This window comes from Benincasa hispida, chromosome 3 (genome assembly GCF_027475165.1).
Source record: "Benincasa hispida cultivar pf3 chromosome 3, pf3_genome.v1.1, whole genome shotgun sequence".
NCBI lineage: Eukaryota > Viridiplantae > Streptophyta > Magnoliopsida > Cucurbitales > Cucurbitaceae > Benincasa > Benincasa hispida.
In genome coordinates this window covers 32,338,647-32,365,649 of record NC_143480.1, presented here as the reverse complement: position 1 = coordinate 32,365,649, position 27,003 = coordinate 32,338,647, and the positions used below count along the sequence as shown (strand labels likewise).

Genomic DNA, 27,003 nt, shown 5'->3' with positions numbered 1-27,003 from the left:
ATGATCCCACAAAAACATAGCAGAATAAGTATACCACGTGGCCCAACTACAATGTCTGAGTTGGCACAAATAAGGACATCTGGGCAACGATTAACCATCGATTATAATGAACATGGAAAACCGGTTGGATCTGGAGCAAAGAAGATGCAGAGTTATATAGAAGTTTGTGATCGACAACAAATTCCTATAATGTATGATTCATGGAAAAAAGTTTCAAACCATTTAAAAGACAAACTTTTTGATTGTGTAGCGGTATGTTTTCTAAACTACTTTTTTCATTGTGCAGATGTCATTCAATGTGGACTCTAAGTTCAAACATTATATACTAATGTCTGCATCTAGGAAGTTTCAGACTTTCAAGACAACGTTGACTCAAAAGTTCATACTTTCATTTAAGGATGAACCCTCGGTCTTGCAATTTCCACCCCAACAATATTCTCATATAGAGCAAGATCATTGGAAATCGTTCGTCAATGAACGATTGACTGAAGAATGGGAGGTAAGTCATTCACAATAAATTACATGTCAACATTATCATTGTTTTGATAGGTAACTTCAACTAGATTTGTTGTACAGAAAATCAGTCGTGTTAAAAAAGAAAGACGTGCGAAATGTGTATATAATCACCATATTTCTCGGAAGGGCTATGCAAATCTTGCCCAAGAATTAGTGAGTTATTTGACTTAAATTAAATATTTTATTCTAACATATTTATGCTAATTAAATATGTATGTTCATGTAGAACCTATCGAATGACCTTTCTTATCGGGCGTATGGAAAAAAGCAAGAAAAGGAAAGAATAATGAATACTTAATGAAGTTACTCAAGAATGTGCCAATCGGATTGTAAGTATATATTATGCAAAATTTAAGATGACATATATAAAAATTTAAGATGATATAGATATTGTGTGAAAATTGTAATATGTTTTACACGATAAATTGGCTGAAGTTCATGAAGGTGAAGATGTTCTCACCAAAGCATTGGGTACGTGTTAGAGGAATGGGTGATTTTATTTCCCATTCTCAATATTTCAAATTAGTAAAACCAAAGTCCTCTATGAGCCAAGAAATTGAAGGAGACTCTAGTAAAAAAAATGTTCGACATGGTAAAGTGTCAAGAGAAAGAACTTATAGCAGAGAATCTCATCAGTCCAAATCATCTGTTGGAAGTGTTGCACTAAGTGTATATGAAGAAGAAAATGTCTAAAAGAAGAAGATATTGAGAAGATGTCTAAAGAAGATTTGGAGGTAATTTATTTATTGTGACTTTTAAATTTTAATCATATTGTACGTGCTTAACCATGCATGACATAAGTTCTTTTAAATTTGTTAAGGGGATACCATGCCACTTGACTATAGGAACTGTAGATAATATTGTTATAGTGTGTCATGATTAACTGTTAAAGTTCTTATTGACATTGTCATTGGAGAAGATTTGCCTATACTAATTCCTTGAAAGGTAAAATAGATTTCTTAAAGCAAGCAATGGGCAATTTCGTAAAATGGCCTTGTGAATTTATAGTTATAGTTGACGAGAAAAAAGTATGTTTCCTTTTCAGTATATGAGTTTGGCTATTTATTATTTGTCCTACTTTGAATTTTTGTAAATTTGGTTATGGTAGGATCATTCACCAATTAAGAGCTTCAGCCAATCCTCCAAATATACTAATGCTAATGGTACTATCAAACTATTGAACGGACATGCCATGCATAACATGAACGTTATAGACATGATCTGTATCTCTTTGGATGAGCATATATTTGGAAGAGACAAATTTATTTATTTAGGCCGAGATGATCTGCTCCAATATTGCAATATGATTGAAATAGGCTACATGTGTATTTTGACATACATTGCATAAGTATTACTCATCTAGATTTACTCATGTATATTTTGTTTCATGTTGATAAATAATTTTTATCCTTTTTAGGTATCTTTGGGATGAGTGTGGTCGTGATATTACGAAGAAGTTTTTTATAATTGATCAAGCAAGAATATCGCCACACGTGAAGTCTCAAGATATCCAATCCAGAAATTTAGCCAATCAACTAGAATTGGCTAATCTAGATCAATTAGTCCACATTCTATATAACACAGGGTAAGTAGATACAGGTTCTTAAGTTATTTTTAATTTTCATTATACACGTACTAATATTTCAAAATTGTTGCTTATTATAGTTATCATTGGATATTGATTGTAATCAATCTACAAGAAAATTGTGTTTATGTTTTGGACTCTCTTCGAAGTATTTATGCTTAACTAATGTTTTTAACTATAAATATGTAGTTATAAATATGTAAATGTAATTGAACTTTCTTAGCTCTTAATTGAAGTATTTATGTTTAACTAATGTTTTTAAACTATTTAGTGGATTGAAAACATGGCAAGCCAAGCACGATCTCCAACATATCGGTCTTCTCCAAAATAGAAACCTCTGAAGATAAATTTGTATTCATTTTTTTAACAATTTATGTTCATTCGACTTCTTTATAAAAATTTAATAAATGTTTTCAACTTCTTTATATGCAGTGCCCTCGTCAATTAGATTCTGTAGGATGCGGGTACTATGTGCAAAAGTATATATATGAAATAGTGCATAATCCTACTCCTCCCATTACTAGTCTTGTACATAAATTATTTATTTTTTATATAGTACTAGCTTTAATTTAATAAATGGACGTAAACTTATGTTGAATTTATTTATTTTTTCCTTTTTGTAGTTCAATACAAAAGATGCATATACGCAAGGAGAGATCGACGTAATTCGGACCCAATAGGCAAGTTTTGTTGGCCGATTTGTGTAAGGATGTAATTCTTGTTTTTTGTCTCAATAGAGTAAATGCTAGCTTAGAATGAATGTAAATTTATCTAACCATGATCTTTGTGAATGAAATTAGTATTAATATGATATTTGTGAATGAGAGAAATGATGGCTTGGTGTAAGTATTCTATGAAAGTCTGATTCTGGTTTTGTGATTCTTGTTTGTGGATAAATTCATAGTTGGAAAACATGATCTGTTTATTATTGGAAGCTGTATTCATGGTATTGTGATTCTTTTTTATTCATGGAATTAGTACTAATTGATATTTGTGAATGAGAGAAATGATGGCTTTGGTGTAAGCTGTATTCTATGGAAGTCTGGTTTTGATATTGTTTTGCAAATTTTGGTGGATAAATTTATAGGTGGAAGCCAAATATTGATGAGTATATGTAATGGATTGGAAATATTGATTCTTGTTTGTGGATAAATTCATAGGTGGAAGACAAATATTGATGGGCTCGCCATGCAATTTTTTTTTATACTTTTTAATATAAAATAATGACGGATAATTCCATGACCTAACACGAGATATAATGTCGTTTTTAACTTATTTGACCAAAAAAATGGATTCGGCAACGGAATTTAAAAAAAAAAGGACAGATTCGGGCTTCAATGTCGGTTAAGAATTAAAAAAAAAAAAGGCTTTAATGTCGGTTGCTACCGACAGACTTTAATCACTAAAGACCTTTAATGTCGGTTGCAATCGACATTGAAGGCTGTGTTATTGGTGTTATTGAAGCCCTTTAATGTCGGTTTAAAACCGACATTAAAGGGCTTTAATAACACTATCTTTAATATCAGTTGCCAATCGACATTAAAGCCCTTTAATATCGATTTAAAACCGATATTAAAGCCTGAATTTCTTCTAGTGTCTATACAAAGGAGTTTGTATAAGACCAGACTACAAAATGTTTAGTCTCATTATATAACACTGTTCATAATAGAGACTTATATTTCACCAGGATGACCATAGATAACATGACCTGAATCCTAAGTAAGTTCTGAACTCTTGCCTATGAGGGCGATCCTCTGATTTGTATGGGTGAGAGTGGCCAAATCGCCGACTCAACAAGCCTATCATTTTGGAGATTCATCTCATTGAGGAGTTGGGAACATAACTACACAAGATGGAATTTACCCCTTTCCCGAAGTAGGGGTAAGTAGATACATTGCTCCCCTTAAGGGTTGATTCCGGGTCTTGAATAATGTGGCATAACACCCTCTCTTGGCCCAAGAGAGGTTTAGTCATAGTAGGACTATGATCTATTGTTCATTAGATAGATCAGTGGTACTTAAGGAGTTATATGTAACTATAGGGGCAAAACGAATTTGGCCTAGTTATACTTACGAGCAATTTGTGAAGGGTCATCATACTATTGATTGGTTATATCCAATAGACACAGAAATATATCTGAGTACGAAGAGTGCAACTGTCAGTCTTTAGTGGAGTGTCTGACAATTAACGGATGGTGAATAATGTAATTAAAGAGTTTAATTAATTATTCCTGTACCATTAGAGCTTCAAGCTACAGATCCGTGAGATCCCCTTGGTAGCTCAATAGGATTTAGTTAAGAATTAGTTTTTGGATTAATTTGAATTGTTAAATTAATAGAGGGATTTAATTATATATGATATAATTAAATTATACAATTATATATGATATAATTGTCATAATATATTTGATACATGATAGCTTAATGGGAGAAAATAAATATTTGAATGAGATTCAAATATATTTTCTATGAATGTGATTCATAGTTGTTAAATTTAATATAAATATGATTTATATTAAATGCCATATAATATAGAAAAGAAACTATAGTTTATATTGTATGTGCTACAATATTAAAACTATAGGTTATATGTTATATTTGATATAACATATAATTTAATAAAAGATATAATATGAAAGTTAGTTATTATATTTATTTATATTCTGTTGTTATTATTTTGAATAATAAGGAAGGGAATTACAACTCCCTTCCCCATCTTTTCTTTCCACCCACATTAGTGGGTGTTGGTTAATTGGGCAAATGGAAAAAGAAAAATGTTTTCTTCTTCTTGTTGCTAATACTGTTGAACGATTGAGAGAGATTTTATAGAAGAGTTCCGTGTCTTTATCGTGTGCGAAGAAAGTTTTCAATCTTCTTCTTCCTCCAAATTAAAGTTTCTCTCATAACCAAAATAGTCAGAGCTCACTGTTGAAATGCCTTGAATCTGTTTGCTGGCGCTTCGAACAACCTAGAACCCTGTGATATTAAGAAAGCTCTCAAAGACCCTCATTAAATGAAATCCATAGAGAATGAGTATAATGCTTTATTGAAAAATAAGACTTGGATGCTAGTTCCTAAGCCTATTGATAAAAAGATTGTTGGTTGTGAATGAGTGTTTAAAATTAAACGAAACTCGGATGGCTCTATTTCTAGTATAAGGCTCGGTTAGTAGCCAAGGGTTTTCATCAAACTCCTAATATTGATTATACTAAGACATTTAATCTTGTTGTTAAGCCTGACACTATTCAGATTCTCTTAACCCTAGCTCTTATGAAAGGATGGACTATTCATCAGCTTGATGTTAATAACATTTTTCTTCATGATTATCTCCAAGAGTCTGTTTACATGGAACAACCCTCGAGTTCTAGAGTCTCTGGTTCTCAACCCTTGGTTTTTCAATTAAAGAACGCTCTTTATGGCTTAAAACTGATGGATAAATAGAAGCATGCACAGTGGAAGCAATGGATCATTAACACTCTAATTATATTAATTAACTAGGATTAAGTATGCAAAAGGGTTAGAAATACAACCTTTGTAGTTTCCACAAGATTCTTCCTCTCCATGAGCAATCGGTGTTGGGGTTGATGTCCTAAATCTCGTAGGGTCTTGTTGTTTGTAAATACATGTATGAACAAACATTTGTGATGTAATAATATGAGATATTTTATTCACTACAATCTATGAAATATGAGATATTTTAGTTGCATTAACCACAAACTAATAAACTAAGATCCCTGATTATCGTTGTAACTTAAGCATGTATGTGGAGACATACAAGTGGATTGTGCTTTAAGTGATAACCTAAATGGTCTGTAGTATATGGATAAAGGAGGGAAACCTTATTCTGGTGATGTACGAGTGTGGTCTGCTTTGTAGATATTACAAGTGTTATAAAGTGCTACAAATGGTTTGATCCTGACTATTCATGTATTAGACATACGAGCGGGGATGTTCTATACTAAAGACTGAACCACGAAATGTTTAGTCTTTTATATAACGTCGTTCATGACAGAGTGTTTCATTTCACCAGGATGGCCATAGGTAACATGACCTTAATCCTGAGTGAGTTGGGAACTCCTGCCTATGAGGGCGGTCCTCTGATTTGCATGGGTGCGAGTGGCCAGATCACTGTCTCAAACCTACCACTTTGAAGATTCTTCTGATTGAGGAGCTGTAAACTCAGCTACATAAGTCGGAATTCACTCTTTCCCTGAAACATGGGTAAGTAGATAAATTATTCCTTTGAGGGTTGATTCCGGTGCTTGAACAATGTGACGCTACACCTTCTTTTGGCCCATTAAGTGTTTACTCATAGTAGGACTATGATGTATTGTTCATTTGAGGAATCAGTGGTACTTAAGAAGTTAGATGTAATTATAGGGGCAAAACGGTAAATTGGCTAGATTGTACTTACGAGTGATTTGTGAAGGGTCATCGTACTGTTGATTGGTTATATCCAATTGACACAAAAATAAATCTGTAGCGCAAAGAATGCAGCTGTCGGTCTTTAGTAGAGTGGCCGATAGTTAACGAATGGTGGATATCGTGATTAAAGAGTTTAGTCAATTATTCATATATCGTTGGAGCTTCAAGCTATAGGTCCATAAGGTCCCCTTGGTAGTTCAATGGATTCATGTTGAGAATTAGTTTTTGAGTTAGTTTGAAGTGTTTAAATTAACAAGAGGAAATTTGATTATATATGATATACTTAAATTGCTTCAATTATATGTGATATAATTGATTTGATGTATTAGATACATTAATTTCTATAAAGGAGAAAAAGAACTATGGTTTATATATTGCATGAGATGTGATATTAAAAATATAGGTTATGGATATATTATTTATTTATAATTAAATCAATTATAGGATAATTGGTTTCAGTTTTTTTTTCCTAATAACCAACTTAGTGAAAAATTGTGATAAGTTATTGTAACTGATGGATAAAATGAAAATCATTTTCATTTTTTCATGATCGAATGATAATCGAACGCGCATTAACAAAAAGCTATACGATAGCTTGAGAGTGTAAATGATCGTGCATCGAGATATTCTATACGATAGTCATTCACTTTTAAATGATCGAGTACCCAAGACTACACGACAGTCTCCTGTCTTCTCCCACTTACTCGATCGTCTATACGATCATTCAATTCCTCATTCCCTCTACCAAATCCATACAGAGCCCACAACTCCTGGATTCTCACACCGAGAATACCAAAGTAGACTCATGCTGGTGTCTGCTTGCTGTTTGAGGGTTGAGGGTCAAGTGTTACTTGATTGCATTCGAGGATTCTGTAGTTCGTGTTGTTCATTGTTTTGCGTACGACTATTGGACGCTGCACTAAGTTTGATCGAGGGATACGAGAAGAAAAGTTCTTCAAGGGTACGTTTACCGGATCTTTTGTTTTTTCTTATTGAAGCATGTTGTAATTTAGAGTTTATGTATAATTGTTGTTATTTAATTGTAAATGTGTATGTTCTGTCACAATGGTTTGGAACGATCTGCTTCCGCTCATTGGTTCTCTTTGATAAGAGTTCCTTCAATTGGTATATGAGAGATAGGTTGTTCTGATATTCCAAATTCCATTGATGCATTGAATTACATTTACAGTCTTGGTTGGTTTTTTTTGATTCTGCAATGCGTTTAAACATTAGAAAGTTGTGGATGTGATCGATGGAGTTTTGGGATGATTGCCTCTATTTGTTAAAGGTTTCTTTACATTTAAAGTAAATTTGTAAGGGCCCCTGTGTTCTTGGGCATAATGACTTTGCTATCGAGTCTGTATTCAAAGTGTTTAAGTCTGTAAGAGTCGTTCGTGAAGAAGCTTCAATGCATGTAGATGTCGTTCTCATCGAGGAAGAAGACCAAGAGTTGGTCGCATCGTGTAGTCCAGGCTAAACAATCGTTTAGATTTGGCTACGCGATCGTATAAAAAAGTTCTACTAGATCGTGTAGTATTTGTTAAATGATCGCATGACTGATGCTACGCGATCGAGTAAAGCGTTTACTCGGTCATGTTACGTTGGCTACTCGATCGCGTAGACGCTGAGGTAAACAATCGTTGAGTATATAATACTCGTCGCATGGAAGGCGCGCGTACTAAACAATTGAGTAAGCCAGCATGCTTCATCACATAGTCACTGGCTACTCGATCACTTGGTATATGATACTTGACGCTTGCTCCACGATCGTTTATACGATTATGCTTCATCGCATAGTAGTTGTCTACTTGATCGTTTAGGCATGCGTTACATGATGTGTGCTGCATGATCATGTGGTCTTCATGCTTCATCGCATAGTCATATGTACTTGATCCATGCTACACGATCTTTGTGATCTATGCTACACTCTAAGACAAAACATGTTGGACTTGATATATACTATCTTTGTGATCTGGTTTTCAAACAGAAGACTCAGATTCGTCACCTTTCTGCATCTGAACAAATAGCTGATGCTCTTATCAAACAATTTTCCATTGCTAGCTTTTCAACAGTAAAGAGTAAGCTAACTGTTGTCGCTGCACTTGCCATCGATTTGTAGGGGTGTTAAGGAAGCCCACTGATTTGACCTCTTTTACTTTTATTTTTCCTCAATGTAAGCCCATATTTTAAGGGCCCAATATTAACAAAATTTATTATTCTTTATTTTTTCTATTACATGAAGAATTATCTTGCATGTGTGTTTAGGGCAATAGTTTTTCCTCCCAACCTTGATATATTTGTGCCTCTGATTCTCATAAATATATACAAAAGTTAGGGTTTTCTTTTGCACCAATTATCTCTCCATTGGCTTTCCTTTTTCGTTCTCCTATTGTCTTACATTTTGTTAAAATGTTGCTCAAACGTTATGAACAAGTGGAATGAAGACGTATGCATGTAATTTGAAGTGGGGAAATGAGGATAGATTGCTAGGTATTTGGAGAATCGTGAGAGGGAAATGAATGAGTTGGGGGGAGGGCGTGAACAAACAGTTAGTGTAGGGTAGTGTGATTAGAAAGGGGGAATGTGTATATGGGTAGATTCTAATGTGTAGTTGATTTGTTAGATTGGTTTGTGTGCCTCAATGATTACAATATTTTTTTCCCTTAATGTAGATGGAGAATGAAACTCCGTAAGGCCTAAATAACTCGAATATAATGCATTAATTCACATAGAAGATATTTGTACTGCTTGTGTCATTTTGGATTTTAGTTGTTAGGAACTCATTATTAAAAAAGAGCATTTTAAAATTTCTCCACCATGTATGAGATTTTTGAATTACTTAGAAGTAAGTTTAAGATGTTTGCTTAGTCGAATGGTGAGAGATATGAGATGCAAAGAAACTTATGTAGAAATAATCTACGAATCAAGTATTTGTGTTACAAACTTTGATTTATATATAAAAAAAAAAGTTTGGAGAAACAATGTATTTTTTCGTTTTCATTTAAAAGAACGATAAAGTTTTTTCATTAAGGGTTTTTTTTCGATTATCTAAAAACACTCTTTTTGAATTCCATAATTTATGGGTTGATTGTTTATCTTTGATTTTTTTTTTAAATTTATTTTGTTTCATTTGATTTTATGGTGTTAGTTTAGTAGAATATAGAGTCAAATCTATTTTCATTCGATTTGATTTCGTTTGATTCGATTTTTGTTTTTACAATAATATTGATCTTCAAGGTACATTGGTTTATTTTAAAATTAAACAAATTAATGAATATAAATATTTAGACATTTTTAAAGTTAAAAATAGAATTAGACATTTTTCAAAAACAATCTTTTTAATTTACACATTTGTCCAACTGTCTTTTTTTTTTCTTCTTTTTACCAAGATCCTATGAAAAACCGAAAACATAAATAAAAAAAATTGGGCCAATGTCGAATTTTCCAGTAAACTTCCATCAAACTAGGCCGCTACGTCCGAATGGTCGGCCCATGTTCCCTGCCTAAAGAAGGGGCCCAAGTAAAAGAGTATGAACTTTCCAAAAAAAACAAAAATACAAAAAACAAAAAAAACCTAAATATTTTTATGGAGAGATATATATTTTTAATTCAACTCGGGATTTAAATCTCTAATATGTGAATTGAATTTTATGCCTATTGTTTTATTTATTTTATTAAATAATCAACATATCTTTACAAAAGTGAATGGAAAACAAAATACACACCAAGTATTCAAAAAAATATATATATATATAAGAAAAGAAAATTACAACTCATCTATGATAAGAATAAACATACACAATGCTGTTGGATTATGTTCATGTTAACATTTTATGAGAATTCATTTCAATAAATTATTATTTGATTTAAATATAATTTTATTTATTGATCAATTAATTTATTAAAATAATTTATTTAATTTCAATAAATTAATTTATTTTATTTAAATTATTATTTGATTTAAATATATTTTCAATAAATCTAACTTTTATTAAAGTGACGGATAATTTTTTTTTCATCCTCTCTATATGCCCGTTCGATTGCATATATTGTTTCATGAATATTAAGTATCTTTGTTTTAAATGTGATATTATTAAAGTATGTGTTTGGATATGTAAGGTAATTAATGTGAGAGTTAAATATTTGTGCTTGATTTATAAATTTGTATGTAAGATCTAAAATTAAATAATTACTTAATTAAATGAAAGAGAACCATTAATCTAGTCATAAATTAAATAAATAAATCAGAATATTAATAATTAATAATAAAATTTTATATTAAATAGGTAGATAAAATAAAATATTAATTTTAAATGTGTTATTTAAAATTTATTAAGTCTAAATAATATATTTAATAATTAATTAAAATTATTAAACCATATTTTTTATTATTCATATATCGGTATAAACATCAACATCTATTGAGTATAAAAAAAATTCATATCATAAATTCTATAGGTAATAATATCTTGAATTTTATAATTTCATTCTCAAAAGATATAGTTTTACATTCTTATTGAAATTAACATAATTACTGATATAATATTTATATTATCAACTTGAAGTCGTATTCAATTCTCTTCCTCTTACATATTGACAAAAAAAAAAAAAAAAAAAAAAAAAAAAACTCTACCACACTTAACTAAGGATAGCAAAGTCTTATCTTATTTTCATTGCGGTATTTACTTTGTAGCCCTACATTTTAATTTTACCTTTTCTTTTACTCAAAAAAGTCTTGTACAATAATATAGATTGATAATTGTCTTTTATATTTATATACTATGGATAACATTTTATTTTTCAAACTAACTTTGGATTGCTGATGTTAGAGAAGAACACCAAATCAACAATCCTAACAAGCAGTCCACGTATACTGAGAAGCCTACAAGTCAGCAATTGAATTCATCCAGTCACTCCTCTTCTAGAAGCTCATTCGGTTAAATTTTTTTTGTTAAAAGGAATATTTACTCAACCAATGAAATGTGAACATCTGTATAAGATTTATATGTTATTTTCCATATTCTTCTCCCCAAGTCAAAGGACCTAGCTATATAAATTGTACCTTTCCAATAATAAAATAGTGTGAAGAAATACAAATTCTTATTCACAAGAAAATCCCTTTTATTCCCTATCTCTATCTTGCAATCAGAGCCAATAATGGCCAACGCCCTTCCCGTCCGATCTTCCTCCTCCACCATCTTCAGCAATCCTCCTCGAATCAACTACTGAATCAAATCACAACCATCAAGCTCAACAGGAGCAACTACCTACTGTGAAAAACCCTAGCCCTACCGATCTTGAGGAGTTACAAGTTGGAAGGACATCTCACAAGTGAAAAACCCTGTCCTTCAAAATTTATTTCAACAACAATAGAAGAATCGAGTGAACTTTAGAGTGGAGATATGACCGAAGTTGCTGATGGAGCATCGTCGAGCTCAGTCCGGTCAAGGTTGATTAATCCACAGTTCGAACAGTGGGTTACAATAGATTTACTACTGCTCGGGTGGCTGTACAACTCGATGATCTCTGAAGTAGCCTTGCAGTTGATGGGTTCCAACAATGCCAAAGATCTATGGGAAGCAACACAAGACCTCTTCGGTATTTAATCAAGGGCTGAAGAGGACTTCCTCCATCACATTTTTCAGACAAAAAAGAAAGATAATTCGAAAATGGAGGATTATTTACGAATAATGAAAACTAGTTGGGTCAGGCCGGTAGCCTTATACCTAGCCAATCACTGATTTCTCAGGTACTTCTCGGCTTGGAAGAAGTCTACAACCCGATCATTGCGATAATCCAAGGGAAACCTGATATTTTGTGGCTCGATATGCAATCTGAGCTCCTCATATTCGAGAAACGCTTGGAACACCAAAACTAACAGAGGAACTTGGGAAACATTGTTCCTGCTGTTAATATGGCCTAAAATCGTAGTTCGAACGACTCGAAATAAGTGAACAACCATCATCAGCAAAATTTCTAAACTCAATTTAATCAGCAACGAGGAGGAGGAAATGGCAGTATTAATTTCGATCGTGGACGTGGTAACAAACCTACATGCCAAGTTTGTGGCAAATATGAACATTAAACACTAGTCTACTACAACAGATTCAACAAAGAATTCATTGGAAATTCTAGGCCGAATAGAGGAGGACAAAACCTGAACAACGTTGGTAATATTGGACCGAACCCTGCTACTTTTTTTGCAACTCAGAATCCCAATCCCTATACTGGACCTGAAACTGTTGTGGATCCAAATTAGTACGTTGATAACGGAGAAACCAATCACGTAGCTGCTGACTATGCAAATCTGACTAATTCAGGTGAATATTCAGGTAATGAACACTTTATTGTTTGAAATGGAAACAAATTACAAATCTCGTATATTGGTAATACCTCCCTGTCTGATGGAAACAATACCTTTCTGCTTGAAAATGTTTTGTGTGTAGTTGACATCACAAAAAAATTGGTAAGTGTATCGAAATTAGCTCAAGATAATAACATCTTTTTCGAGTTTCATGATGCTCATTGTTTTATTAAGGAAAAGGATACGAGCCGAATTCTTCTGAAAGAAACTCTTAAAGATGGGCTTTATCATTTAGAACGAGTAGCTGTAAAGACTTATGGTGAGCTGAAGCATAGTCGTCTTGGAAACCAACAGCCTCTGGAAATAAATAACAACAACTCTGCCTTGGTATTATCTGGGAAAATAGTAAATATTAATGTAGCGGTATCAAAAGCTGTCTGGCATAGGTGTCTAGGACATCCATCACTCAAAATTTTGAACTTTGTTATTAGAGAATGTAATTTGCTTATCAAAAGTAATGAAGATTTTCTATTTTGTGATTCATGTCTAATGGGTAAAGCTCACAATTTAACTTTTCCCACATCTGAAAACCATACAGTAGAGTCCTTTGGTCTAATCCACTCTTATTTATGGGGACCAACCCCGGTAGTCTTTTTAGAAGGTCACTGTTATTACATTTTGTTTGTTGATGATTTTAGCAGATATACATGGATATATCCTCTAAAACAAAAGAGTGATGCAATTGAAGCTTTTTGGCATTTTCCTCCTTATGTTCAAACCCAGTTCAATAAATCTATCAAAATGCTTCAATCTAATAACGGTGGAGAATTTTTAAAGATTCATTGCCTCTGCAATTCAATGGGTATTGTGTCCAGATTATCGTGCCCTTACACTTCAGCTCAAAATGGCTGAGCTGAACGAAAACACAGACATGTAGTTGAAATCGGCCTCACATTATTAGCCCAAGCTCAACTACCAGAGTTTTTGGTGGGATGCTTTTTTCACAGCCACAATGCTCATCAATGGATTATCCACATCAGTACTAAAAGATTAATCCCCTATCACCATTCTCTTCAAAATGCAGCTGAACTTTTCAGAACTAAAAGTTTTCGGATGTGCGTGTTTCCCATATCTACACCATTTTCAACCCAACAAGCTCAATTTCCACTCAGGAAAATGTGTCTATCTGGGCCCTAGCCCATTACATAAAGGGTTCAAATGCCTAATCAAATCTAGATGAGTTATCATCTCCCGTCATGTATCCTCCAATGAGAATGAATTTCCCTTTGTCAAAATCTCTCAGGCCCGGTCCAAAAACCAATAAATATCTACAACCGGCCCCACCTTATCTATACTTCCACCTTGCCCCATCATAAATAATCCAGCTCGTTTCAAAACAACCCAACTTATACCAACCCGACTAAACCTCAATACATCTAAACCCGGTGTCCCCACTTGACTCTCTCATTTTCATCTCCATCAGATCGTACACCCCACATATGTCATTCACCTATTTCGTCCCCATCCACTCTGGATAAAATAAATTCTCTCAACCCTATCATTTCAAATGAAAACTCATCCTTTCCTTTGGCGCCCATTTCTTCCACCCAACCCTCCACTCCTACCTCTCAGCCTATCCTCGACACATCAATTCAATTTGACAATCCGACTCCTCCTGTCTCTCGTCCCTTACCCCTTCCTATTCATCCAATGATAAGCTGAGGGAAGGCTGGTATTTTTAAACAAAAAATCTTCACCTTTACCTCTCCAGTTGACTGGTCACTTACAAAACCTACACGGGTACAAGACGCCCTTGCTTCTCCACCATGGAAAAAGGCTATGGATGCTGAATACTCTGCTTTGATACAAAACCGAACTTGGCATCTTGTTCTTCCTACCCCTGATATGAATATTGTGGGACACAAATGGGTGTTTAGAATTAAACGAAATTTGGATGGCTCAGTACAATGTTACAAACCGAGACTTGTGGCCAAAGGATTTCACTAGAATCCGAGCATAGAATTTTTTGAAACTTTCAGTCTGTAGTGAAGCCATCAAGTGTTCGAGTCATCTTTAGCATCGCTGCTTCTCAAGGGTAGGATCTCAAACAACTCGACTTCAACAAGCCTTATTGAATGACACACTAGATGAAAAAGTATATATGACACAACCCTCTGGATACATCAATCCATCGTTTCCGTAATATGTTTGCAAGCTTTATAAAGCACTCTATAGGTTAAAACAAACTCCAAGGGCTTGGAATGCATCTCTAACAAAGGAACTACTTCCGTGGGGTTTTATCAACTCAAGGTCAGATACATCTCTCTTGATTTACAACAAGCAGTCATCTATTATCTTTCTTTTGGTGTATGTTGACGACGTAATCGTAACTGAAAATGATCCTCAACTGATTGGTAACCTAGTCCGATCTTTTGACTCAACTTTTGCTCTAAAGGATTTTGGTAAACTCACTTACTTTCTTGGACTCCAAGTTCATTACCTTGACTCTGGACTTATGATAAATAAAGCGAAATACGTTGACGATCTCCTACAAAGACTACAACTTACTAATCTGAAACCATCCCCTTCACCAAGTATTCTTGGAAAACATCTATCCAGCACAGATGGATCTTCGTTAGATGACCCCTCCATTTTTTGACGCATAATAGGCGTGCTATAATATTTCACAACCACAAGACCAGGTATTGCTTAAATTGTAAATCACCTCAGTTAATTTCTTCAAACACTATAAGAATTTTGGGCTTTAATGTCGGTTGAAAAAAGTAAAATCGGATGTATAATGTTTATTTTGTTTTTTTTTTTTAAACGGATCTTTATTGTCGGTTTTAAACCGATATTTGATATTGTAGGGGTACCTTTAATGTCGGTTGTAAACCGACATTAAAGACCCGCTTAATTTTTCCCTCTTCACTCTCCTTTCATTTTCTATTTTTCCTCCATTTTATTCATTTTCTCTCTTCACTTTCCCCCTATTTTCTTTTTTCACACTTTCCTTTCAGACCCTCTTCTTTCTCACTTCTCTCTTCCAAACCCTTGCCATTCGTCCTTCAATCGTGTGGGTGAAGAGTCTGTGTGGTGTAGATTTGGCTTCCGTACACATCTGTTCTTCGTGCAACTCGTGCCGCCACGACCACTCGTCTGGATCTGCTGCTCGTTCTGTCAAAGTGCCATAGCCAACCCGGATCTAATCATGGGTGAAACTCGTTCTGTCGAAGCGACGGCCCGGTCTGCTGCTCCCTCTTCAGTTATTTTTCTGTGTCTTATACTCTCGATTTGATAAATAAGCACCCAAACTTGATACGCTAATCATGTTCACCAGATCTGAAGTTCATATTCCCACGTGGTGTATGCCACCGTTCGTCGTTCGATTTTCCCTCGCTGCGTGTCTCTAGATCTGCCGCTGTTCGTGTTTGTCGACCGCACTGCCATTCAGATCAGTATGCTCTTCTTCTTATTCCTCTCTTAAACTCACAACAATGTTTGTTCTTATGTTTACTGATGGCGGAAAATTGGATGTCAAATTTACTCGACAACCAAAATCCTGTGGACGCGGTATGCGATGCATGTTCCTAAGATATGCGTCGATAGTCATGTGTCGATGGTCATGCATTGGAATGAAAATTGCGTTAACGAATTTATGCGATGACCATGCATCTTGCCACAAGTTTTCTTGCGTTCACGCCAAGTATAACATGGGCGCAAGTTTCTCGGGTAATCCGAGGTCAAACACAGGGACTTGTAACTATATGTTTGCGATGATTGTGCATGCGGCGGTTGAATAAAAGAATGGAGGGGATATTGCTACGTTAATCTTACTCCTACTTCTATCTAATAAGATAACGCAATGAGAATATGCATGAAAGGTAGAGATACGACAAACCTTGAAATGAAATAAATGTATGGGAAAATAGATAAAATGTGGAGATGTTTTCATTGCAACCCTTAAGAGTGACTGCGAGGGCAACCCTAGTTAACGCAAGCCAATGCGCTCATGCTACACTCATGCACGACAAGTCATTTTCCAATGGAAATGTGGTGCTTCTAAGTATAGGACACATGTGTTGAATGCAAAAGTGTCCATAGAGATTATTCCTAAGTCTCTACTCTTTTCCTATGTGATGATGCAAAATGCACACAACGCTGCGGTGACCACACTCAATCGTATCCTATCTCTAGGATGCATGCGATGGGTTAATAGAAAACATGCTTATTCCTAAGCTCCTATCTCTTGTATTATGTGTTCTAATCTGACTCTCCCAAGCCTAGATTCTGACCTGACCTTCCCAAGCCTAGATCCTATCCTTAAACTACCCTCCTGAGTATCCTTAATAGACGAATGAAGCATACATACTACAAGACAATCACATGAACTTGGTTGACGCAAGGTTGTTACTATCCCTAGTGAAAAATGCATACATTACTTAATGCGTTCAACCACTTACCCTTCCGGGCAGTTGATTGTTCCTGACTTTACTCATAGACAAGTAATGCGTTAGACAGGCATTGCAGTAGCTTTACAGTAAGCAAATAAGGTTACTCATACACTTGTGCAACGCACACCTCCCAGTAGGTTGCTACATGCTTCATATCCCTAATCCACATGACTAAGTATGTAATACCCATGCAATCCCACTAAGTGTTGCAATGAAAGTAATGATGCTAAGTAAGAAGATGGAGATGGAGTCGAAGGAACGGAGAAATGCATTGAAAATAATTGTATTAATCCCTTAATTCCCAATGTCATACAATACAATATAGAAAAAGAAAGGAAAAGAAATGACCGGCTAGAAGCAAAAGCGGATGTGCGTCAAGGCCGCCGGTGGTGCCATGGATGGGCGGAGGAGCTGACTCTCTCGAGATCTAGCTCTGGTTGTCACTCGGAATGGCTGAAGAAGGTGAAGAACTCCCAGGCATCTTCTCACACATTTTGTTTGGATCGCGGGGAAGATCCCTGGTTGAGGGATAATCTCCGGATGATTGAATTTCAGCTCATCGACCTCTATTTATAGAGCTTGGGTCGTCGACAACATTAATTGGACTGCTCTGAGTTTGACATTCGACGCGTTAGTTCTTTTCTGAACCTCTGTCATTAACGGCGTAGTAAGTGAAATGCCAACATCATCTTTGGATTTTCTCGAGGTAGATGCGTTGATGTGTTCATTCCACCTACCTTGCGTTGATCTCATTAGTTTGCATTGTTGTGCAGCCGCAATCATTCAATGACCGCATTCGCTTAATACCGTAACTCTACACGATGACCGCAATCGCTTGGCGAGCGCAATTCTCATGCGATGGACATATATGACTGATTACCACAACATCCATGCGTTGATCGATGCGTTTTCCTTTGCGATGGAGCGTTTCTTCGCATGCGGTGGTCCGATTTCCGCGTTTGCATTCATTTCCTGCATTAGCTACAAAGATAGAACATTGAACGCATAATTGACGCAAAATATCGGGTTAACTGAGATTCGACATGCTGATCGACGCAAACTCATATTCTCGTGAATTCCTATCATGATCGATGCATATTATGCCTAATAACCTTCATAATTCTAAGTAAAAGGCTTAAGATGACATACATTTCTGCATGTCATCATTTACGCCTATCAACTGTTTGTGTAAATGTCTCAATGAAAGCTAGTTGCGGTTTCACACCAATATGTCTCTCTGCTCCTAGATTTGGGCCTTTTTATGTGTCATGGCCTTTAAAATTCGATTTGATTAATGATTTTGTTGTATATGATACATTTGTTGAAGTATTGGCAAGAAGCGCTGCCAAGAGTTGCTTTTGCGTTGGGTATGCTTGAGCAAAAACAGTGAAAGCAAAATGTTGAGCGCAAGGCACTGGGTAGACGATCGTGTAGCAAATGAGCAGCGTTACACGATGAGGTAGACGATCGTCTAATAAATGAGCGACGCTACACGATGAGGTAGGCGATCGTGTAGGCGGGTGTTGGACGATCGTGTAGCAATACGGGGAGTTAAACGATGAGGTAAACAATCGTATAACAGATATGCGGAGCTAAGCGATGCGCTAGAGGATCGTCTAGATATGCGCGCGACGTTAAACGATAAGGAGTGACGCACTAGACGATTGGGCTATACAATAGGCAAAGTATTGCACGATCAGTGTAAGCGCTAGACGATAAGCGTAGAAGTTGGATGATAGCGCTAGACGATAGCACTAGACGATAGCGTTGAGCATTAAAGCGATGTGTGGGCGTTAAGCGATAGACTACAAGATGACGCTATGTGATGGGCGTGAGCGCTAGACGATAGCCATGTTGTGCTAGACGATGAGCAGACGAGCTACACAATAGGCGGAATGTTAAGCGATAGGCGACGACGTTAAGTGATAGGCGGATGAGTTAGACGATAAGGCGTCAGCACTAAACGATGGAGGTAAACGATGGGCATGGTAGCTAAACGATAGCCTATATGCGAGATCGTTGAGAGCGAGATCATTTACTAAACGATTGAGCTACATTATGGGCCTCTGGAGCTAAGCGATTGATGTAGGAACTAAACGATTGATTGGCTTGAGAACATGTGCATTATGCTAATTAAATACTCTAAAAGAATGTTTGACTCACAATTTTAATAAGTTTTAGTTGATGAGTCCAACTTCATCGTTATGCTGCCGAAAATTTTTCATCGTCTTCGTATCTCATATCTATGTAATCAAGCTTCTCTTCTTCAAGATCTTGAAAAAGAAGATTTTCTCATTTATTCAACTATTGAGTATTCTTGTTTTGCAGGTGCAACAAAAGAGTAAAGATTTGGTATCGCAACCTCTTTATGCTTTTTCTTGAGGAACTTTAGTAAAGAATTTTTCCTTGAATGTACCATTTATACACATTTCCAATAAGCACAGTTAGTTGAATATGAATTCTGATCACATTTTCACTTTCAATCCTTTGTTTTAAACCTTTTTTGTTTGTGATCCTTTGAACAACAGTGGTCAGACAAAAATGCCTATAACCAGATACTGCTGAAGTTGGGAGGGTCTGTTCAAGAAGAATTATGAAGGGATACATACTTACCAAGTGGAGAGGGACAGTAAACTCATAATATTTGTAAGATCACAATATTTGTATTATTTGTAATTTGTGTTTTCAAGAGCTGAATTATTGTACGACCTTTTAAATTATAATTTTATAGCAGAATTTGTGGATTAAATTAATATATTTGCAATTTATACATAAATAATATGTCATAGCCACAATGTTCGATGATGATGTGTCATGTTTTACTTTTTTTTTTACAGAAAAAATGGATTCGACAACGAAACTTTTTTAAAAAAGGACAATAATTGATAAATGGATAAATTATGGGCTTTAATGTCGGTTTAAAAGGGCTTAAAGGGCTTTAATGTTGGTTGTAAATTTCATTAAAGGGCTTTAATATCGGTTGCAACCGACATTAAAGACAGTGTTATTAAAGCCCTTTAATGTCAGTTTAAAACCGACATTAAAGGGCTTTAATAACACTATCTTTAATGTCGGTTGTCAACCAACATTAAAGCCCGAAATTCTTCTAGTGAAAAACCTATTGATATTCATTGGCAAGCGGTAAAACGAGTTCTCCAATATGTGAGTGCCACCAAAAACCTTGGACTTTTGTCCCAACTCATCTCCGACTTATCAATTTCTACCTATTCGGATGCTGATTAGGCATCCAACATCGACGATCGCAAGTCCGTTGCTGCATACCATGTGTTTATTGGGAGTAATCTAGTTTCATGGTCATCCAAGAAACAGATAGTTGTAGCACGCTCAAGCACCGAATCTGAATATAGAGCCTTAGAACATACTTATTTTGAAGTAATTTGGTTCAAACAATTGCTATCGGAACTTGGTATGCTATCCTCAATAAAACCTGTCATTTGGTGTGATAACTTGAGTGCAGGGGCCATTGCAACCAATCCTACTTTTCATGAAAGAACTAAGCATATAGAGATTGACGCTCATTTTGTTAGAGATCAAGTTCTTCGTGGAGCTTTGGAAGTTCAGTATGTTTCATCATTCGATCAATTAGCCGACTGTCTCACAAAACCCCTTACACACTCCCATTACCAGTATCTTTGCTCCAAACTCGGAGTAGTTAACGTACCCTCTCGTTTAAGGGGAGATGTTAGAGAAGAACACCAAATCAGCAATCCTAGCAAGCAGTCCACGTACACAGAGAAGCCTACAAGTCAGCAATTGAATTCATTCGGTCACTCCTCTTCTGGAAGCTCATTCGGTTTAATTTTTGGTTAAAAGTAATATTTACTCAACCAATGAAATGTGTACATCTGTATAAAATTTATTTGTTATTTTCCATATTCTTTCTCCCCAAATCAAGGGACATGGCTATACAAATTGTACCTCTCTAATAACAAAATAGCGTGAAGAAATACAAATTCATATTCATAAGAAAATCCCTTTTATTCCCTTTCTCTATCTGTCGTCGTATTTATCACAATTTTCTTTTCAAACAAAGTCTAACCAGGTCTTTGATAAACCTTTCTATGAATTATCATACTTATTCAATATATGAAAACATTCCCCTGCAATAATGTACATGATTATATCTTAAAGACTCATTAAGTTTTTTGTTTGACACATGAGGATTCCACATCAACGATATAATTTTTATACCACGTATTATCTTTATTCACATGTAAATTTTAGAGGAGGTCACCCAACATATGACTGCTCCAAGTGAAACACATTTAATTTTGGAGTCTTTATGATTGGGACATCAAAAAATAAGATATATTTAGATGATGTAGAGTAGAACAACATCAATTCTGTTAACCATTTCTTAATCATCTATTCAAATCTTCATAATCTTTTTTATTTAAATGTGGTCTATGAGACTTTCAATGTCATGCATGTACGTCTCCTCTACTCCAACGTCATAAATTTTTTTTTTAGAAAAAAAAAACTCCTACTCTTGTACCTATATTACACTTGACCAACATATATTTTTATGAGTCATATATTTAACTTGGACCACAGAGTTCCAACCAGCCTCCATATTTTACCCTGAGGAAACCAATCCAGAGAGACCTCTACATATTCTTTGGACATGAAGACTACCCCTTTACTTTAATTCCTCTCCACTCACTGATCCTTTTAAAATTCAACACTATTATATTGTATGGCCAATCTTAACACTAACTCTTACCCATTTTTGCCTCTTATAAATTCCATTATACATTAACACATGCAATTGACCAGCCCGCAAAATGGAAAACATTCGGCATTATTAAGAAAGAAACTTGATAGAATGACAAGGATAGAAGTAATACTTGAAATGTACTATTCATTTTGTACATCACCATCTAATAATAATAACAAAAATAAAAATAGTGAGAAGAGTTCGCCAAAATGGCAAACTACATATGATTCGAAAATGCATTTAAACAAATAAAGTCAAAACCATCGGCCTCATTTTTTTATTTCCTTTTTTCTAACCAAAGGAGAAGGGTGGTAATGGGCTGTTTTGCTTCTTAATTCGCCTTTTTCTTTAGGTTGTATGGTTCTTGTTTCAAGTGGGCTTACTTTTTTATTTTTTATTTTCTATTTTCTTCTTATATTATACTTTTAGTTCAGTTCAATCTCAACCTTCTAACATTTTTAAAACTTATCTTCTGTGTTTTAAAAAGTAGTTTTCTTTACTCTTAATATTTTGTACAAGAATGTTTGGTAAAACAAATAGTTTTTGACTTGCATATTAAAATGAGAATTGTCTAGTTATACAATGACATGGATTTCGTAATCACACATAGAAAATATAAATTATGTTTTAATTATATATATAAAGTTTAAATTGTATTGTTTTATATAATAAAATCTATCATAATGGATATCCTTTTGTTTCTTGATTTTGTTCTCTTTTCATGTCTTTCTCCTAAAAAATAATCACCAAATAGATGCCAGCTACTCCATATTTTTTTTTTTTAAAAAAAAAACATTATCTGTATTATTATACAAATTTTTAATTGATCAAACATATAAACTTGGGGTTGTGAGATCTGTGTACTGCAATCTTTTTGTGATTTTGGGTACTTTTTTTTCCTTCAAATCTTGAGAACACAACTTGAATCTCAACAACTGAGAATCAATTGAGAGTTTCTTTTCCCCTTTACACATATAAGATTGGTTTGGATGATTAATCAGCTTTCTCTTCCTTTAACTTTTGCTAAACTAAAATGCATGAATATATATTTTTTTAAATCTTATATCTTAGAATATTTCATTCATTATTATATGATATGACATAATGATATTTTGATTGAATATTGTTACAATAAATGAAGGGAAAAAATGTTTTGCAACTGAATATCAAGTGCAATAGCAAAATCATGAGAAGTTGTAATTTTTTATTTAAAAAATTACAATTACTGTATTTATGTGTATAAATATGGCCTAACTTGAATGTCAATTATTCAATTTACGATGACAATAATGCATATGTTAAAGTATGAAAGATCACTGTTAAGAATTTTATTTAATATACATATATATAATAGTTGTATCATGGTTGTAGAAACTAAACACAGAGATTTTGATGTGAGCAATATCATAAGTGGCTAATAACAATATCTATTAATTATTGGTACTCTACTTGGCTGCAACCCATTAAGCAAAGCATTATGTAGGTTCATATAATTGTGCTCAAGCTAGTTGTGCCAATATTGAAAAAACTATATTTTCTTACACCCACTTGCCTTTTTTACTATGCCTTTCTTTCACATTTTTGGACCAAAATTGATAAAGTGTTTGGAACGTTGAGTTGTGTTATAAAATATGAATTAGGAAGTCTGTAGTTGATATAGAAAGTTGTAAAATAAATTCTCTTGATAAATGTACACAAGAGAGAAAGAGGAGAAGATCGAATTAGGTTTAACATTGAATTATGAAATGGGTAGCCAAACACTCTCATGTTGTAAGAAAAGAAAATTAGATTTTCTATAATGAGTAGAAATGTGGAATATAATCACTTTAATTAATTAGAAAATAGGACAATCAAATGGATTTGTTATTAAAAGCACTTGTAAAAAGATGCCCTAGCAGAAACATGACTGAAAGCATATAATTTGAGTACTTTAAGGAAAAAATAGGTTAAACATTTAAAAAGATAAATCAAACTCTGTCCCTAATGTGAAACTAAGTAAAAGTTGGAGTTATGAGAATCAATGAGTAGTTTGATGGGATAGATGTCTTATATTTGCCTCATTTTATAGGAAGCAATCTCAATCTCATCTATCTGAATCAAATTAACTTTTTGAGTTTATGGGAAGTTTGTTGGGAATGGTATTGATGGCTGTGGTTACAGAATCTTTTTCCCCCCCTTAAACCAGCTTTATTCTTCCAATATTACCTTTCAAGTTTTATCTGTGTAGAAATTGTTTAGAATTTTTTATAAAAATTAGAATATAAAACAGTATAACGGTTCAAATTTTCATTATGTAGGTCACCACCCACATAATTTCAGGTTCCAATTTTTGTTCAAAATTCTAAATGATTTTCTTCATCAATTTGAAACTTTTTTTTGGATAGAAAAGACAATACAATATTGTAACTTAAGGAATATATATTGATATGATCTACTAAGAGCTCAAAGTTATTATTTATATTTTCTCTAATAATCTAAATGGAGTTGTATTGTTTCCAATTATTAAGTAAGGATATTTTAGTCATTTTACTAAGATATATGACGTGGTACACATTAAGGTTTTGAGCAACTATCTAAAGTTTGATCATTAGATTGTACGAACTACCGTTCTTGAGTTTTGGATAGAGTCTCGTCACAACTTTGCAATTCTTGAATCAGGTTATATATCAAGAACATTTATGTAAGTCAAATCAACTTGTTTGTGGAGTGTTCGAACTTGGAGTGAAAAATCTTATCTCTTCGTTTTCGATCACAATGTAATCATTTGGAATAGTTTTGATATAAAACATTGCATTATTATTATGAATAAAGTGTCTCCTGAGTGGGTTGCTGCTTTGATCATAATATTAAGCAAAAGCAAGGATATGTGTGTGTAAAGGTGCAAAATAATTGGACTAATTTTCACTTTTGGACTTGGGATTGGCTATTATACACTTCCTTAGCAATTAGCATAGAGAAAAGAAAAAGGGAAAAGAAAAATTCATTTCATTTCCACTATTTTTATTTTTTTAATAAAAATATACTCTATGAATATTGCTCTTAACAAATTAAATTTCACGAAGGTGATATACATTAAACTTAGGGTTAACTTATTTTTGTATTTTAATTTCTAGCTATGTTCATATAAACAATAAATTGTACTTTAGGAATAACCATTTTTTTAAGAAACACTTCAAAGTCTTGATTATGATCTAAATAGTAATTTTAAGATGATTGATCGAGACAACCACTTTCAAGTCTTGATAACTATTTTAATTTTCTAAAAAAAAAATACGTGCTTTAATTAGACAGACTTTTTTTCTTAAAAAGTGTTTAAATTTGGATACTTTGAAGGTTGAAATTGGGTTATAATTTTTGTATTTGTTAATATATACACACACTATTACTATTATGAATTATTATTGGTAGTTCTTAATCTTCTTACATAATACATCCTTTGATAACTATTTGATTTTTTTGTTTTTAGTTTTCGAAAATTGAGCTTATTTTTTCTCTATTTCTTACAATAATTTGCATGCAAAAGTTAAATTCTTATCCCAATTCCAAAAACAAAAACAAGTTTTTAAAAATCATTTTTTTAATTTTCAAAATTTGACTTGATTGTGAAAATATTGGTAAAAAGCAAGTAACAAAACATGAAATCAATAGATTTGATTTTAAAAAAATGAAAAATAAAATGATTGCCAAATGGGACCTAAGAGAATTTATTAGATTTAGTCATACAAAAGTGAATAATACAAAAAATTAATTAAATATACTCCCTATTTTAATATGAAAATTCTTCCTACGATCACCAACACACGAACATAGTTCAATTGATATGAACTTCTACTATTAATCTCGAGGTCTTAGGTTCAATCCCTCCCCACATTTTATACATTTAAGTAAGTTGAATGTAAATGTACCTATTCCAACTAACAAATAAGCTTCTAAGAGACATTCACAAAACATGAGGAAGACAACAAAAAAAAACATGGGGAAGGTCATATTCTAAGAGGTTGCTAATTAATCTATACCAATCTTCCTTTAGTTAGTGACACAAGAAAAGAAATTAAAGTTATTTGGTCAAAGTTGTTCAAATATATATATATTTTTAATTTTGAAAAAAGGTTGTTCATGTTTTAGACAATGATGTTGTGCATGCCATATACATATAAATATTAAAATCAACTAATAAACACATGGTGGTATTATTATATACTTTATTAGTTCTTATAGACAGTGAAAGTTCCTCTTTAGCTTTAATATCTTTAAATATATGTAGTTTGGTGAATGACGCGTTTGATTTCAACATACTCCCCAAGTGCTTGCTTTAATTTTAGATTTCTTTTATACATAAGAAATGTATATGAACTCTAATATCTTTAATTTTACATTTCAACATATTTTTATCTACTTTTTTTCTTTTTCAGTCTCTATATGGCCAAATTCTCTCAACAAAATTGAGGTTTAATTTTACTTTAAAAGTTTCTCTCTGAGATACTTCTTCCTCCTTTTTTTTTTTTTTTTTTTTTTTTGTCAACTCCTCTCTTTAATTTTTTTTATCCACATCTAAAATTTTTCTGATTCTTTATCCTAATGCTCTCTCTAAAATTTTTGCCCAATTACCATATTAGATTTTTATAACGAATTATTCTTCTATTTTATTGTGTTTTTCTTTTACAAAAGTTATTCCAAACAACTGAAGAGATTTTCCATGAGAGAGAGGAGTTATTTAGACCTCTATAATTTTTACTATGCTATTATCTACTTTTTTTTTTAGTGTGTTTTTGTGCCTTGATTACTTCCAAGAGTGAAGACTATCACTGCAAACTGAATACGGGTCATTTCAAGATACTTTGTTCTAATGCACATACTTCCTAGGAAAATTCTCATGAGGTCATCCAACATAGATAATTGCTTCAAACTAAGCACGTTTAACTATGAAGTTCCTATGATTAAGCCACTAAAAAGTAAGGTGCATCTTATTAGCATCGATAATA

The 27,003-nt window shown here is 33.6% G+C and overlaps 1 protein-coding gene across 1 annotated transcript; it reads left to right on the top strand.

The window, feature by feature from the left end:
- Positions 1–8,644, top strand: LOC150037199 (uncharacterized). Its single transcript, XM_090311914.1, has 4 exons — positions 1–252; positions 287–499; positions 577–669; positions 8,513–8,644. Exons 1-4 carry the CDS (start codon positions 1–3, stop codon positions 8,642–8,644), a joined length of 690 nt encoding a protein of 229 aa, XP_090168040.1.
- The last annotated feature ends 18,359 nt before the right edge of the window (positions 8,645–27,003 follow it).